General features: G+C 33.7%; 1 protein-coding gene across 10 annotated transcripts in view; it reads left to right on the top strand.

Moving 5' to 3' along the window:
* PHF21A (PHD finger protein 21A) overlaps positions 1-17445 on the top strand; it is a 171536-nt gene that overhangs the window by 20424 nt on the left and 133667 nt on the right. For 4 of the 10 annotated variants that reach the window (XM_031459730.2, XM_031459734.2, XM_031459733.2 and 1 more), the window contains 2 exons: positions 7271-7311; positions 13749-13892. In XM_031459730.2, the coding sequence (XP_031315590.1) occupies positions 13839-13892 (54 nt within the window). In that variant the 5' untranslated portion in view covers positions 7271-7311; positions 13749-13838. Of the gene's footprint in view, positions 1-7270; positions 7312-8658; positions 8771-10466; positions 10542-10807; positions 10882-13347; positions 13470-13748; positions 13893-17445 lie in introns of those variants that run through there. The other 6 variants (XM_064492412.1, XM_064492410.1, XM_064492411.1 and 3 more) reach the window with 6 other exon arrangements.

Consider the following 17445-nt stretch of genomic DNA (forward strand, 5'->3'; position numbering starts at 1 on the left):
TCTGGCTACAGTTGAGTTTTCTGTGCTCTAAGTTTTAAAAATTTGGTTGTTTTAATTCTGTTGAATTTTTTTGTGAGGTTTTTTATCTCCAGCAGTTTATAAGTTTCTTCTGTGCATGTTGGTGCTATTTTATAAAAATTTTCTTTATATGTTAATTGTTCTTTTAGTTTAGTTTTTTCTTTTATATTTTTAAAATCAGGTGTTTACCAGTAACCCTCCTTAGTGACTTTTATTTGAATTATCTTTGTGCTTTGGAGACATAGGAATTTGGGTCTATTATCCCATCTCTGAGAGAACAACTCCCAGTAGTTGCAGTTAGTGCAACAGAAAGGGTTTTCACAGATGCAGTGCTGGGCCTTGATCCTCCTCCTTGGTGCCTATGGTTTACACCCAGAACTCCCATTAGTGTTAATAGGAGGTACTTGTTTAAATCCCTATACACCAGGATAAATCCAAACTCTTTTGTAATGATTTATAGATACCTGAGTTGGTTTTTGTTGTTGATGGCAAGAATTTTGGTCCTGAGGTTAACTGATTATTAAGATAAGAGTTTGAGTTGTCTTGGGATATGGGGTAATTTACTAAGTCTGATCTGTAATTAAGAAGTTTATGTTACGATGATTAGACTCAGAAAACATTCACACCTTTGTGAACTGTGGATGCTTATGAATAAGGATTTTTGTGCTTTATAGCATGGTGAAGATTTTTTTTTCTATTTATTTTTTCCTAATACTTAACTACAAAATTTTTACAGGTTTTTTGTAAATATTATAAGAAGACTTAGTAAAAGTTACTTTTTTATATGTAAGCCTTTCCACAATTACTCTCTAGCCTTTTAAGTCTTTTGTCAGCTAATGTTGCTCACGTTTTTAATCATCTTGAAGCTAATAATGTGCACTGTCTTAGCGCATGGATGTTGCAATCACTGGTCAAGTATTAGATAATCACTGTTTACTATGCCTATCTGAATTATGGATTTTTATTACTTCATTTATTTATGCATAGTCTAATGGATGCCTAGATAGAGAAGTATGTCTTGGTTTTAGACGGGATTTTGCCTCTTATTCTCTTTGTAGCTTTTGGCTAGTCATCCAGACTTCTTGGATGAAATGAAAGTATGGATCTGGTACTCTGGGATGTCCATTCTGTCTTTAGACTATTTAAAGGCCTACTTTCCTAGATATGGAAGGAAATAGAGGACTATAAGACAGTGGTTCCTAATCCTGTCTACCCATCAGAATCCTCTAGGAGAACTTTAAAAATACACAGATATCTGGTCTCCAAATCAGACATAATGAATTTAGAATCTTTAAGGGTATGGCCTGTGAATCTATATATTTTTTGAAGTTTTAGAGTTATCCTGATCTAAGTTTGAGAACTACTTGTGCAAGACATTATTTCTTTTCTTTTTTCGGAGGGGGTAATTAGGTTTATTTATGTATTTTTAAAGTTATTATTTTTAGTGGAGGTACTAGGGATTAAACCTAGGACCTTGTGCATGCTAAGCACACAATTTACCACTGAGCTATACCCTCCCTCTACTTGTGCAAGGCATTATTTCTACTGTACTTGGATGTACGTGTGTATCTTGTTAGGGAAATAAGACATAAGTTCCAGTATGAGACAGTGTGTGGTTAAATTCTAAGAGGCATAAGAGATGATAAACATTTTGAGAATTCAAAGAAGGGAGAACTGGGAATTGAGAAGGTCTGCTTTAATCAGTTAGTCTCTTTATCTGGACTGGGTGAGATTTGGATAGGCAGAGAGAAGGTGAAAAAGAGTATTCTTGGTATAAGAAAGAGCATCCCTAAAGTGAAAGTTGGGGGAGGGGAACAATTCTGCTGCCTGTTGTAGTCTTTATTTTGGTATTCTACTCTTGAAACTGCTGTATATTTCCTAAACATTTTGAGGGAGTGAGCCATGAAGATATTTGATGAGGTAGAGCGTTGCAGCTATAGGGAAAAGCAAGTAGAAGAGCCCTGAGAAGGAAACTTGTTTGGAGTTTTTGAAGTACAGAAAAGAGGCCAGTGTGGCTGGAGTAGATTGAGCAGTGGGGAGAGGGGAGCAAATGAGGTCTGAGAGTAGCAGAGGCCCAAATCACTTAGAGCCTTGTGGGCCATTGTAAAGGACTTCAGCTTTTTTTTCTGAGTATGATGGGAAGCCATTGAGATTTTGATCAGAGAAGTAACCAGATCTGTCGTAGATTTTAAAACGGTTACTCTGGCTGCTGAGAGAATAGGCTTTGGGGGATAAAGATAGAAGTCATGAGATGGATTAGGAGGCTATTGCAATAATCTAGGTGAATAATGTTGGTGACTTGGACCAAGGAGGTGGTTGCAGTGCTGAAACAAATGGTCAACGTCTATGTATTTTGAACGTAGAGGCAAGAGGGTTAGTTACTGGATTGTATGTAAGGTGTGGGAAAAAGAGGAGTCATTGATGACTTTAAGGTTTTGACCTGAAAGGATGGAGTTGCCATTTATTGAAATGGGGGTGACTCTGGGGAGGAGTTGGGGGATAGGTAGTCAGGAATTTAGTTTTTAACTTATTGAGCTTGAGAAGCCAATTTGACAAGTGTTGAGTGAGTAGTTTGATATATAAGTTTGGAAATCATGGGAAAGGTGTGAGCTGGAGATGAAAATTTGGTAGTCACCAGTATACAGATCCTTCTGTAGCTATAAGACTGGGTGAGATTACCTAATAGGAAGAGTTCCAAGAACTGAGCCCTGGGGCAGTTCAACATTTTGAGATCTTGAGAGATGAGAAAGAACTAGCAGAAGAAACCCTGAAAAGTGGCTAGAGAGTTTAGAAAGGAAATCAAGAATGGGTGGTGTCCTGGGAGTCAAGAGACGAAAGGGTTTCGAGAAAGAAGGAATGATCAACTGGGTCAAATAATACTGATCAAACAAGGAAATGAAGGCTGAGACTTTACTACTGGATTTAGCAACAGAGAGATCACTGGTGATTTTAACAAGATTGAAGGAGGCAGATGCCCTAGTGGAGTGGGTTCAGTAGAGAGTGAGAGGAGAGGAACTAGAGACAGTGACTTTGGTTAACTCTGGAAGTTTTGCTATAAATGGGAGCATAGATACGGGACAATAACTAGAGATTAGGATATGGAGTCATGGGCTTTTCTTTTTCCCAGATGGAAGAAACAAAATGATCCAGTAATGAGAGAAAAATTGATGCTTCTTGAGAGTGAGGGGAGAAGTGCTTGCTAGAGGGATGTCTATGAGAGGGTAGGATTCAGAGGGATGGGGGAGAGAGGGACAATTATGATATTGAGGTCTAACAGGCTAAATCTCATTAGCAGGACTCTGCTTTCTGTTCTGAGCATTTATTTGCATTTAAATTTATTTCAAACTTGTTATACTCTCTATTAGAAGTTAGGAAAGGCAGATAAAAAGCAGTAAAACTTACTGTATATAAAATTAGTGTATCAGCTTGGTGTAGTAGAAGAGGAGAGATTGAATCTTCTGTGTAAGGTGACATTTCAAAGTGTCTTTGAATGACAATTATCTGTGCTATTCTAGTCCCTTATCAAAATTTATGATTGAGCACAGACTATAAACTTAATCATTCAAAATTTGTAGTGGGGTGGATTTTAGTCTAATTTAAAACATGATTTAGTGCTGAACTTTTTCTCTGCAAAATTTGTTTATTGTTTAATGTATATTCTTCGTACACAAAGGTTTTAGATATTTTACAAAAGGTACTTACAAAATAGTTATTAATTACCTTTGATTTATTGATGGTATTTTAAGTTTTACAATCATATCCGATATCTGAATGATTCATTTCTTTACCAGCTCTAATTAAGGCAACTACCTGTGAAGTTCTGGAGAGGTGAACAATCTTCAGTATGCAAAAAATCATGAAGTTATGTTAGCAAGATAGTATTCATCTCTAAAAGCAAAAATTATTTCATTTACTCCAACTTATATGTTTTGAATGTATTTTTCAAGAACAAATCTATATTAAAAATTTTTAAGCAAATAAGGCTAAAATTTTGAACTACCTTAGCTACAAGTGTGAAATGTATGTGAGAAACAAATTAAGTGGGCTTTGAATCAGCTTAATATGAGGAAATCAAACTTGCATTTCAGAATTATATATGTTTTGCATATGGATAGTGTAAAAAGTACAGATTTGTATATAAATCTTTTCTGCTGCTAACTCATTAAACTACAGAAATAAAATATTCACTTTTCTTTTTTTAATCAGTATCCAAATGATAGTCAAATTAATAATTAGTCTTCAGAAGAAACACTTTGGTAGTTCTGATGCACAGTGTTTAAGAATCACTAACCTGGGGGGAGGGTGTACCTCAGTGGTAGAGCGCATGCCTAGCATGCATGAGATCCTGGGTTCAATCCCTAGTACCTCCACTAACTAAATAAATAAACCTAATTACCTTCCCCCTCCAAAAAAAAAGAATCACTAGTCTAAAAATAATTTACTGTTTTTGGGTATCTGAACCTGTGTGAATCTTATAAAAGCTGTGGATCCCTTTCTCAGAATTCTTGTACATTCAGAATTGAGCATGTAGTATCATGGAGTTGGTACACACCTCTGAAGCCCATTCACGGGGATCCTTAGGCATAAAGGATCTCAGTTTTTAAACCTGCCCTAGATAGCTTACTTACATGATTTTTCTTTAAAACTTTATATGCAAGATTTCCCCCAAATATTTGGTCAGTATTTATTGTAGTTTGTTTCTTAAAAGATTAACTGCTGCAGCTGGTTAAGAGGAATTGAGGTTTAGTGGAAAGGCCAGCTCAGTCAAAGGAATCTCAGAATCTGTAGGCTTTTCTCCAACATTACTACCAACTAGCTGTGAGACCTTTGGGGAAATCACTTAACCTCTAAGGTTTTGATTTCCAATGTGATTTCTGCAGTCCCCTGCAAACAGTTTCATGAGTAGGTTGGTTTCATGACATCAAGTAAAATTCTTTGTCACTTAAGGGATTGACTCTGCTACTGATTTTTGGAGAAAATGCCCGAAAGATAAGGTGCATCCATTGTGCCTTTTTACTGAATATGACTTTTCAGAAGTTTTTTTTTTTTTTGACTGTACTGTCTCAAATGCCTATAAGTAAAAGTTAAAATCCCAATCCCATACTGATCACTTTGAGTTTCAACATATTTTGTGTATTCTGGGTATAAGCCATTGTTATTATATGTGTTGCTGTTAAAATCTCCAGTTTTGTGGCTGGTTTTTTCATTCTCTTAATGGTGTTTTTTTTTGATGAACAGAAGTTCTGAATTTTAATTTGGTCCAATTTATATGTCTTTTCCTTTTCATTATATTTTAAGACGGTAATATTTTACTTTATAATCAACTGTTTTTATCCAGAGTCATTCATTTACCAAATAATGCTGTGGGAGATCAATGCATAAGAAATTATCCCCAGCATGAAAGAGCTAACAAGAAATGCCTAATAAGGAAGATAAGCCTGCAATAGAGAGTAAAGGGTCTATTCAGTCAATTCATTCATTTAACAACTATTTACTGAGCATTTACTATGTGCCTGGTAGTGTCTTGAGTGGTATAGAATCCTATAGGTATCTGTACTGTTAAGAATCCACTTTTGTTTTTAATTGAGATATTATTGACATAAAACATTGTGTTTTAGGTGTACAACATAATGATTTGGTATGTGTATATATTGTGAAATGATTAACATTGAGTTTAGTTAACATCCATCACCACACATAGTTAAATTTTTTCCTTATGAGAATCTACTTTTTAATAAGCACATTATTCTACAGATTCTTGCATCATTTTTCTTTTGGTTGGGAGTCATTCTAATTTTCGTGATTAAACTTGCCATTTGTATGGACTTTAGAACTTTAAAAAGTACTGCTGCTTGAAAAAAGGGCAGGATAAAACAACAAATTGAATTTCTTTTGGAAAATGAATGTTACCTGCACAAATTGGAGCCCTTTAAAATCGTTTTACTATGTTTTATATGACTTGCATGATTAAATAAAAATTTATAATCTGGATGACATGATTTTTTGAAATATCCCTTAAGGAAATGAGAATTGACACTTTTGGACTAACATTAGTCAACAAATGTACTGTGTTTAACGCATAAGGACGATACTTTACAGATTTAGACCATGGTATGTAGAGTTTAAATAATTTAGTACTAAAATATTAAGGGACAAGTTTTAATTTTTGTTTCCTAATTTTTTTTAACTGAAAAAGAAATTTAAGGCAAGGAAGAGTTAAAAATAAACATTATAGAAAAGAGAGATTGGAGAAAAACAAATAGTTGGATTTAACCAGTGTCTTTCATATTAGAACTTTTCAATGACAAAGGCAATGTGTGGATAAAAGTTTTAAAAGCACCTATACTATTGAAATGAGAGCAAAATGACAAATATTGAATATTGAAACCATTTAGGAAATGGAAGTCTTCAGTCTAAGAGAATAAAGGCAATAAGACCTCCCCCCCCCCCGAAAAAAACAAAGCAAACATAGCCTGACTTGATTTTTCTGAACTTGAAATCAACTTAATGGAGTTTAATTAATCTTAAAAAAAAAAAAAAAAACACACACACGCAATTGATAAAAGCATTACTGAGCATTGTATTGGGATCCCAAAACCTTGGTTTTCTTTCTGGCTCTATCACTGATTAAATATGTGGCATAGGGCAAGTTTTGTGTTACGTGGTTTACAGTCTATAAAGTGGTGAGACTTTAAGAATGTGAATGAAAAGTTTAATTAAAATTATGGCTGTACATATAAAATGCTGTGAATTTTAAAGCCTTTTATAAGACAAATCCATTTCAAGATTAATTTAAAAAGGTCTTTTAAGTAGACCAAACTAAGGGCCAATGATGTTAACCTAATTTGTTAATATAAAGCAATAAACAGTGAAAGTCATTTGTTGAGGATGAGGGTGTATTTTTGTGTTTTTTGATTGAGGTGCATTTCATTTCTGTGTCTCTTAGGAAAGGGAAATCATCAACTATTTACTTCTCCTTGTCTTGAAAAAACTGTGGAAAGGTTAAAAAACTGGAAAATTAAGAGATCTAACTGCCCTTGAATTCTTTCCTTGCTGTAAAAAAACTACCTGTCTCTTTCTCTCTCTCTCTCTCTTTTTTTTTGTTTTGAGTTTTAAAGCTTTGGAGATTTTTATGTGTTTTGGCTTTTTCTTGTAAAAATCAGATGGAAATCTTTAAGTCATTAGCTTTTGGTGACAAAGTCATAAATCTGTGTTTGTAGTCTGATTCCATTTTCCCCTTTTTCTGTTGTAGGGAGCAAGAGAACTGAAGGAGAGCCAATTTCCCCAGAACTGGTAAGTACCTTTTCCAGGCAGGCATAGTGTGCTTGATACTAGTTGGATAATAATTTAAATATTCAGTGGTTTTTTTTTTTTTTTTCAAAAAAGCTCTCTCCCAGAAATGAAAAAGAGGCTTTGCTCTTTGCACTGAGTGAAAGTGAATTTTTGTCTAATTTCACATAGCCGTGTCTCAAATGAATTTGTGTTTCTAATAATACTGCTCAGCTTGCATGTTCCTGCATTCGATAACCTGTTAAAATGTAAAGGTCCCCTTTGCCAAAAATGTCCTTAATGCATTGGTTAGGGCTGTAAATTCAAAAGTCAGGAAATTCAAAAGTTGAGGTTCCCATTGTGTTTTGTATTACTTAATATGCTGTTAAATTTGATGGCCTTAGTATATGTGCAGAATGGCTAGGTTAATGTAACTATGGGAACCTTGACTTTGAAATTTGGGGCTCGTAAGCATTTATATTCTTAAATTTAATATTGGGTTGGCTTCATGTTTGATATTACATTTTCAGTGTGTGTTTTGTATAATTCTTGAAGAGGAAAAAATAAAAAGAGAGATGAGATGTACCATTTGGGCGGCATGTAGGCAAACACATTTTTTCCCTAGTATCAACTTTAATATCTAACGGCTTATAAATCATCACACTTAATCATTTCTTTGAATGTCTAATTCAAGATCACAGATTACACAGGGCAGTCTAATAACTAAGGATCAAACAAATATTAACCTTATTTGGAGAGCACGTATTGTGATAAACTAAATTCAAACAAGGTGGCTGGAATAGGGTAGTCCTCCAATGCAAGGCTACTCTTTTTTTTTTTTTTAAGTCCCTCTCTCAGATAGTAATTAACTTAGTGGGTGGAGCAGATATTTGGTTAAGGCTTCTTTTTCATAACTTATGGTCCTTAAGCTATCTCTTACCTTTTAGAAATTGGGCTTTGAACATGAAAGGGAGGTATTTGAACTAGTTAACCTTGCATTTTACTACCTTTTAATTCTACTTGCTTTTCTCTCACGTTTTAAATAATCAAGACCCTATAGCCCTTTACTTCAAGATGTGATGGAATCAGACTCTTAGAGAAGCAGGGATCTGAAGGGCTTTCTCTTTCAGCCTTTTACTGGGTGTGGCAATTTCTTCTCCTATATCCCTGACAGATTGTTATTCGGGTACATACTGAATACTACATTTTTTAAAAAATGTAGCTTGTATTTTCTATAATGTATTCTGAGGAACAGTAGTTCCACAGAAGTTAATATTTTTGAGGTGGGGTGAAGGTGGGGAAAATGTTCTGTGGTCAAATAATTTGGAAAATGCTGCGTTAAACAAAGTTAAACAGGTTTCTTTACTGCAGGACTTCTCAGAACCTTTAATATGCTAATGTGCATTGTGAATCTCCAAGAGGGGGATATGATATGCAGCATTCTTGAATACTTCTAATGACAGGGAGCCCACTACCTCATAAGGTAACCCATTCCTTTTTTGTACAGCTCTAATCCTTAGCGCTTCCTTAAATTGATCTGAAATCTCTCTCCCATAACTTCCACTTCTATTAAGTACTTATTGGTTATGCCAAGACCACCACACCCTCTTATGTAATCCTTTGTGTAGTAACTATTTATATGATTCTGGCCAGGTTTGTCTGGACTATTTTTTGTCATTAGGTAGCATTCTGGTAAATGTAGCAACCATTTCTAAAATCTCGACCTCATTGTCACAATGCTCTTACATGCTATTTAGCCTTCTTCATTTTGAATTGCTGTGAGTTTTAAAATTTACTTCAACATTCTTGCTGTTGGGTATAGTTGGGATGATTTTGGTAGACATACTTGATTTCTGTAAGGAAAGGTGGGAAATAGAAGAATGCATGTGTTCCTGCTAGGCCTGGGCTAGGAAGCTGTGGTAGGAACTGTATGTTACAGTGCACACTGGTGGTCGGGAGAGGTGCAGGACACTGCAGCAGACCTGTGGAAACCCCTACTCGACCCAAAATACCACACCCTCCTGTTGGAATGGTGTGACCTGTGTAGGTATTACTTTTAATGAAGATGTGGCCCTCTTTCCCCTCAAAAAAACAGAGAAAAGAAAGATACATATTTTATACTCAAAGACATTCAGGCATTCAGATATCATAAATCCATTTTTTTGTGTGTGTATAGAAATTTAATTTAATGGTTAAGAAACGTCAGTCTCACTAGCTGAGGTGAGTTTTATAAACACTTGTAATACCAGGATTTGAGCATACTAACTTTGCCAGATTCAGAGGGTAGCTTCTAAAATCAGGATTGCCTGGCTCCTTGTGCTGTAGCATTTTCTGTTGACCTGTGGTATATCACCATAGAATACCACCAGGAAAATAAGAAAACAGATGTACATTGTTTTTAATACCATTTTTGTTGATTCATGTTAGTAAATGTTAGTTTTCAACAAGTGCTATTAAAATAATTTTTTATTTTTATCAATAGTTAACAATTTTTAAAACTATTAGTTAAAAGTTAAAGATACTGTTTTATCCCCCAGCATGATAGATACATAGTAAGCAGTGAGTATTTTGCCAAAATTGAAACCTGTTATTTTAGTATTAGGCATGTGACAAGTAAGAATACATAGATCTGTCAATACTTTCTGCTTTTTCATATCTAAATAATTAAACCCACTCTAGACACTGTTCTAAGACTATAGATCAAAAGTGGAGTCTTATACCAAGTAAACATATGATATAAAGAACACTGAGCTGACCATTTTTAGGGAATTCAGTCTGGAGGCACAATATTATGGAGTTATTGTTAGTTAAAGAAACTTGATTGATGAGTTGAGTTTTGATTGGAAAAAGTTTATATCAATTCAGAAACACAGCAGTGTTTCTTAGTAAGTTCAGAGTTAAAGCATTACTGCATTATTAGAATCATAATGAAAGACCTAGAAGTCACCTATTTTCAGGCAGAACTATAACCAGAAAAATAGTTAGAAGGCCCTTTCTTAGAGAATTTGAAAATAAGAAAGCCTACAGTCTTTTCAGCAATATACCGTGTTGAGAAGTTTATACAAAGTTTGTGTGTATGAATGAGTTAAGTATGTTAAGAATAATGTAGAACTTTATAGTTTACAAAAGGCTTTTCATACGCTTTCACCTAATTTAAACCTCATAATAATTTTGTGAAGTAGGTGATACTGTTCCCATTTTCCTGATTTGTAAACAAACAAACAAACCTGAAGCTGAGAGTGGCTACACAGTGAGTAAGTGGAATCAGGTTTTTTTTTTGGGGGGGGGGGTGGAGAATAGCGAATGCTCTTTCCAGATGTTACAGCTGCCTCTTTTAGTGGGATTTGATTTGATTTGATTTATTTATTTATATATTTATTTGGTTTGGTTTGGTTGGTTTGCAGAGGTTTTTTGTTTCTGTTTTTGGTTTTTTGTTATTTGAAGGTGAGAGGCCATTAGGTGTCTTAGTGATTTGACTTGTACAATTTTGAAGATACTGAATGTTGGTATTTTGTTCTAGGCACTTGCCTTCTCTGATGGTAGTATTTAGAGCTGTTGGGTGGTGAAAGGCATTGTACCTCAATAAACTGTTTTGTAAGTCTGTTCATATTTACCTTTCAGCAGTTGATTTGTTATTTGTAATTTATTAGAATTGGTCAGTTTATGATAAATCATCTTTTTACAAATTTAGCAAATAATGCCTTCTTTATAATGCTATAAACTGCCCCCAAATGGTCATAACATGATGGCTGCATGTGTTGTCTAAACACCCAAAATATTTTTTAAAAGGATTCAGTATGTGCTTGCCTTGTTTTTGTAAGCTATGAATGTATATATATAACTTGTTCTTTAGGCAGAAGCCAATCTCTTAAAATTGCTATTTAGAAAAAGACTTTTGTGAAGAAGGATATCAAATCAATCTACTAATCCTTCATAAGTTTTTCAGTAACTAGTCACCTTTTTTTAACCCTTCAGTTTTATTTTGAAATAAAATGAGTAATTGGCATTTAGAATCCATGCCAAATAAAATTTTGTGCCTTTGTGTGTCTCTAATAAGCAGACAACAATCTGATGAAGGAAGTAAAAGCTGTCAGCTCCTCATTCTCTTGAGTTGCAGGCTTCTTATCCTGTGAGGCCCTCTGACGTTTAGAGCCTCCAGGTTAAACCTTGATTTTATTTATTCTCTTCCTGAACATTTTGTTTCATCAGTATAAAATTTTCTGATGTTTTATCTAGCAATCCTAAGTTAATTTTTGTTACTTAAAAATAAGTACATATTTTCTATGGAAAATTTCAAAAATATTGATACTTTGAAAAGAAGAAAGTAAGTATCCCTTAGTGTTACCCTAAGAGATAACTAATAGCAAATTAAAAAGTGCCACCTGACCCAAACTCTAGACAGCTCAGAGTATTACTATTTTTACAGATATTTGTCAGTTTGATAGATAAAACATGTCTTCTTAAAATATACAAAATGTACGTTTTTATGACTCTTGAAGATAGATATTTTTCATGTTGGTCATTCTTATTTCTTCTGTTAGCTGCTTTTTCATAGTTTAAAAAAATTAATTTGTGAGCACTCTAACTGTACAAATTATGTTAACTCTTTGTTGTGTATAATTATAAGTTCTTCATGTTTTTAACATCCTGTTTGTTTCTAGAGTTAATTAGTTGAGTTGAGCTATGATGTTGTATGTTACTACCAGTAAAATAAAATGTGGCTTTTCAGTTGTTGAAAATAATCCTTCAAGATGATTCTTAATTTGACAACAATTACAAAGAATCACTTTTGGACACATTTTCTGATAGCATCTTAAAACTAACTTAAGTAGTGTCCAGGAAGAACTATTTGCTTTTTTATGTAGAGTAAACTTACATGACAACAAAAATCTTGGTCTAAGTTAGTAACTTAATGATTCTGATATTTATTCATTGTAGTTCCAAGGATTTTTTTTAGATAATAAATAGCTGAAAAACCTAGGCATGTTCATCAAAATATCTTCCCTTTTCCAAATTATCTCCCCTGAGCATACTACTTTTATGAAAATTTTTGGTTCACAGTGTCATTGTATAATAATCCTTTCTTGGCCTTCACAAATGTAAGTTTGAAGGAATTTTATACTTGTGAAGTTTGTTGTTTTTTAGATTAGAGTGTTTTGATATTACATAATATAGTATGTAAGCCTTAGGGGGCAGATTGTCAGTGATGTGTTAAGCCTAGTGAGATTAAACAAGTATAAAGGAAACTAATATTCACAAATATACAGCCTGTAGTCAATGATTGCTTTATAGCTGTTAAATCAGGTTTTAAAGAAGTTTTAAGAAAACTTAGGTTGACTACAGACTTTATCCATAGATAAATAATTGTTAGAAAGTATAAAGATGCCTCCTGATTGTTCCCTTCCTTAGTCCCTTAGTTCCCTTTTCCTTAGTAAGAATGCTGAAAAGCTGTGCTAACTACAAATTTTATAGGTACAAAGAAGAAAGGAGAAAGAGGTAAAGTTTAAATTTATCCCAGTAAAGTTTTGCTTTGGGAGAGTACCTAAAATCATGCCTAAGGCCATGTTCAAGGAAAAAGAAAAAAAAAATTGAGAATTAGCCATTGAGTTAATTTAAATTGCAGTGCAGAGTAGAAAGGTTCACATTCACAAATCTACACTTTTGACATCATCTCTGCACACAGTTATATATGCAGCCAAAGAGATGCACCTGCAGGCTTGAAAAGATGGTGTTTATTGTAAAGGTGGAAGTGTCTGTTCTGTTGCTAGACCACCTCATCCATTGTGCATGATAGATTTATTTTTTAATGTCCCTGTCATAACTTTGTGGAAAGCAGAGTTACACTGCAGTGTATTTGTGTTACATACTAATTTGTAAAGTGTAAACCTTTCGATTATACCAGAATTTCCTCCATTTTGAGTTTCTTTATTAATAGAGTAAGAGTCATCCAAATGAAAGTATTCCGACCTTCTTTAACCTCTGAGAGACCTTGCAATATCCTGTTCACTCTGTGTGATGTTTAAAAATGTATGACCATGTTGTTATGTGTCTCTTTCTAAGAACAGTGTGTCCTGGATGGTTGTCCTCTCCCCCTCTAGACTTCCAGCTCACCCAGGACAGAAGTGGTCTTGTTCAGCACTGTGTCCTCAGAAAGGAGTATGTAACACGGTGCTGAGCATGTAGTAAGTGCTTAGATGTTTTCATGGCCAGATTAAACACACTTTCTTCATTTCCTAATTATTTTAAGTATCTTGTAGAGGAATACTCAAAGCATAAACCCAGAAAGTTTTGGTACCAATTCAGTGCAAAACTATTCATTTTTGAAAGAAATCTATTTGGGGAAATTTCTTGCCCTTGTTAGACAATCAAATATTTTAGACTAATAGAATTTATTTTATTTAATGTGAGTATTTCCTTTATGCCCAACATAATGATCCAAAATATTTTATTGATCTCTACAGCTGCAGTGAGAAGAGGAGTTTGTTATTTTAAACAGAGGCTGAAGAAACTATAGAATTAACAGACATAAGAAAAAGTGGAGAAGGTAGAGGATGGAGTTGCAGACTCTACAGGAGGCTCTTAAAGTGGAAATTCAGGTTCACCAGGTACGCTGCATTCATGGCTTCTCCCACATCATGTTAGTAAGTAATGGCTAAAATTGGTAAGCAGGACATCTCTGATTTTTAGTACAGTTTTTAATCATCTTGCAGTCATTTGTCCAAGAGTTATGTTATTCACCTTTTATCACTACTCAACAAACTCATTGATAATATTTTTAAGAAATTTACTAAAACGTTCCTGACTTCTCTTCCAGAGAAAAGAACTGAAAATATTTTTTTTCGTATGTTAAAGGTGTTTAAAAAAACCCAACTCTCTTTTTTTCTGTTTTTTGGTTCATCTGAGGGACTTTGTTCATGTGACTTGCGTATTTTAAATAACAAGATGTAATTAACTTGACTACCATATGTCCTGAAGGTTTTACTCATAATTCAGCTATATGACTTGACTCTAATCCTTAACAAAGAAAATGTGTTCACAAATGTTTAAATTTCAAATTTCACTATTCTTACATTTTACCCTAGGGACCTAGGCTAAACAAATCTTTAAAATATATAAATAAAAAACATTGATAATTACTATATTTATATAATATAATTATATTAATAAAATATATGATTTTAAATACATACATTTTATTTAGTATAAATGTAACCAAGACAAAAAACTATCCTTAAATAACTAAATCATTTATATTGTAAACAGAAATAACACTGTTTACAGTCTCTTTTCTAAACATTAGCTGGATATGGTCCTAGGTTCAAGACAAAGGTACACACACATACATAATTCTTGGTAATCAAAAGTGATAAATGATGCTCAGTTGACTACTTTTGAATGTTCAGTGTGAGCAGAGAGAAGGGAACTATTTTTTAAAGATGTTTGTTCTTAGATATGGTGTTCCTTCTTTTATCTGAATAGTCTAATGTAAGGTTAATTTCTGAAGTTGTTGGAAGAACACCTTGGGCTTTCGATAACTACTAAATTTGCAGGTTGCTTAGAATTAGGATGGATAAGAACTTTTAAAAAAAGCTTCAAAAGTACATATATACACACACATATATCTATAGATAGACAGATAGGTGTACTTTTTACATTGTCTCTTGATGTTCAAAAATCCCTGCTGCTGCTTTGGATCCTATTAAACTCCTGCTCAGCAGTAGTCTCAGCATTTGCTGTGTATAGGCAGGCTTCTCTATGTGAAGTGTGTTTTGTTTTTATGGTAACTTTAAGAAATTTAGTATATAAAAAGTTATGCACATTTTATTTTATTTGGCCTTGCTTCTGGTACTTATTGAGGAGAACAAAAACCCCTTTACAAAAACAAACTTGTCTTTTTCTCCTGTTGAAAGTATTTTAACATATTGGTGTGCTGAATATCCAATTTGGCTGAAGGGCAAATGACGACAGTTAAATTCAAGATTTGTTCAAAGCTGACATCATCACAGGATGAATTTCTGGAGAAAAATTATGAATCTGAAGTTTACATGGATCAAAGATAGTTTAATGAAGTTATATGTGATTTTTGGAGATATTCTGCCTCTCAAGAAATTTTGAGATGATGAAATTAATGTTATACTTTTAGTTCATCCTCAGAAGGTATGAACAAGTCCAAATGAGACTTTTATTGAAAGACTCTTTACCCAAATTGAACTAAATTACTAAAAATTAAAGAGTTCTTAAGTATTATTTTGTTTCATATTTTTAATTCAAGCATACAAATTTTATGAAGATTATAGTTATGAAAAATATGTTTATTGTTTTAAAATCTAATTTAAAGTTTAAAATTAATGTTTGTTTGCTCAAAAGGAATATAATATTCTTCCTAAAGTTATCACTCTCTTAATATTCACATTAATTATTTCCCTATATATTTATTTTTTAGCATAAAATTAATAGCTTTTATATTCACCCTTAATTATTATAGAGCATTTTGTTTGTGCAGTAATAAACATTTATTTATGTTTATCAATGTTGGTTGCTAGTATTTTAACATAGAAAGTATATAAGATATTTCATTCCAGTTACATTTAGAATACTTTTTTATTTAAAAAAATTTAAGTATTAACAGTAAATCCAAGTGACATGCCTTTCTTGTAAATTTTATGTTGTTATTATGATTGGATATGTGGTAGCTTACATGATCATGGGTCATGACAAATTCAGGGATGCCAGAAATGACATCAAAGTAGGCACTGGGTATTAGGCTGAGGGCAAAGCCAGATCATACATTTGACTAAATATTGGGGCCACCCCTTCCTCATTTCCACTTAGGGAATGAAATTAGGGCTGAAAATGAGCTTACTAGATAGAATGTGTGTTACAGAACTACCTGGTCTTGCTTTGGTGGAAGTACTTTTGTTCTCTGTGGACAGGGAGATGATTTAAAAAGTAGCAACATACACGTGGTTGATGTTGACTGGATGTTTAAATAATAGTGGCCTGTGATGAGTATCTCATCTTTTTTGAGAAATTGCCTTTTTGATTTTTCTTATGTGGATTTAATGAAAGTCCTATTTAAACTTTTGGAGTATTTACTCTACCTGGAATGGAGAATAGTATAAAGCAGAGATTAGCAAACATTTTCTGTATACAGCCAGGCAGTGAAGTATTCTATATTTGCAAGTCATCTGTGGTCTCTGTCATAACTACTCTGCTCTGCTGCTGTACAGACAAAGCAGCCATAGACAATATATAAATGAATGGGTGTGGCTGCCCCCCAATAAAACTTTATTTACAAAAATGGGTGGTAGGCTGGATTTGCCTGTGGGCTGTAGTTTGCCAACCCTTGACATAAAGTATATCCTCAAAAATTGCTGCATCTTACAGTGGAAAGTAAGTTAACTTTGATAACACACAATGGCAGCTTGAAGTCACTAGGGATTTGGATGGTCTAATTAAGCCGCCCAGCTTGTTCTGTCCTGCCTCTAATGGTCTAAAATGCAGCTTGGTTGAGTATAGGTAGAAAAGTTGGCTTATTTATTTCCTCCAGAGAAAAGACTGAGTTTGGTTATCAGTCATTTTTTAATTTCCAGTGTCATTGAGGAAAACCATTTTGAGCTTTAAAAAGGAAACTTTAGTATAGAAGTCCACTCTCTGATAACCAAATCAGAAAGGACAGCCAAGGACTTTTTTCATTGAAGAATATGACTGGCCTTTAGACTACATTAGTAAAAATGTATATGTATGGGAGGGAGGGTATATATAGCTCAGTGGTAGAGTGCATACTTAGCATGCAGGAGGTCCTGGGTTCAATCCCCAATATCTCCATTAAAAAATTAAACAAACAAACAAAATTACCTCCTCCTCCCCCCAAATTTTAAAAATATGTATATGTATAAAACCTTGTGTTTCTATCTCATTGAGCTCTTGGAATGCTTGTTATTACTATTTTGTAGATTAAGACCAAGATATAGAAGAGTTAACCACTGTCACATATGAAATAGAGTATAGTAACATATGTCTTCTGTATTTGGAGATCATGGTTGGCAATCTCAGCTATCCAAAATGTATCCTAGCACCTGAAGTAAGGCTTTTGACAAGCTAGAATAAATGTCAGAAGTCATTCACCAGAGATTATACATTTTATTCAAGGGGGAT

Source organism: Camelus dromedarius, chromosome 12 (genome assembly GCF_036321535.1).
Source record: "Camelus dromedarius isolate mCamDro1 chromosome 12, mCamDro1.pat, whole genome shotgun sequence".
Classification (NCBI taxonomy): Eukaryota; Metazoa; Chordata; class Mammalia; order Artiodactyla; family Camelidae; genus Camelus; species Camelus dromedarius.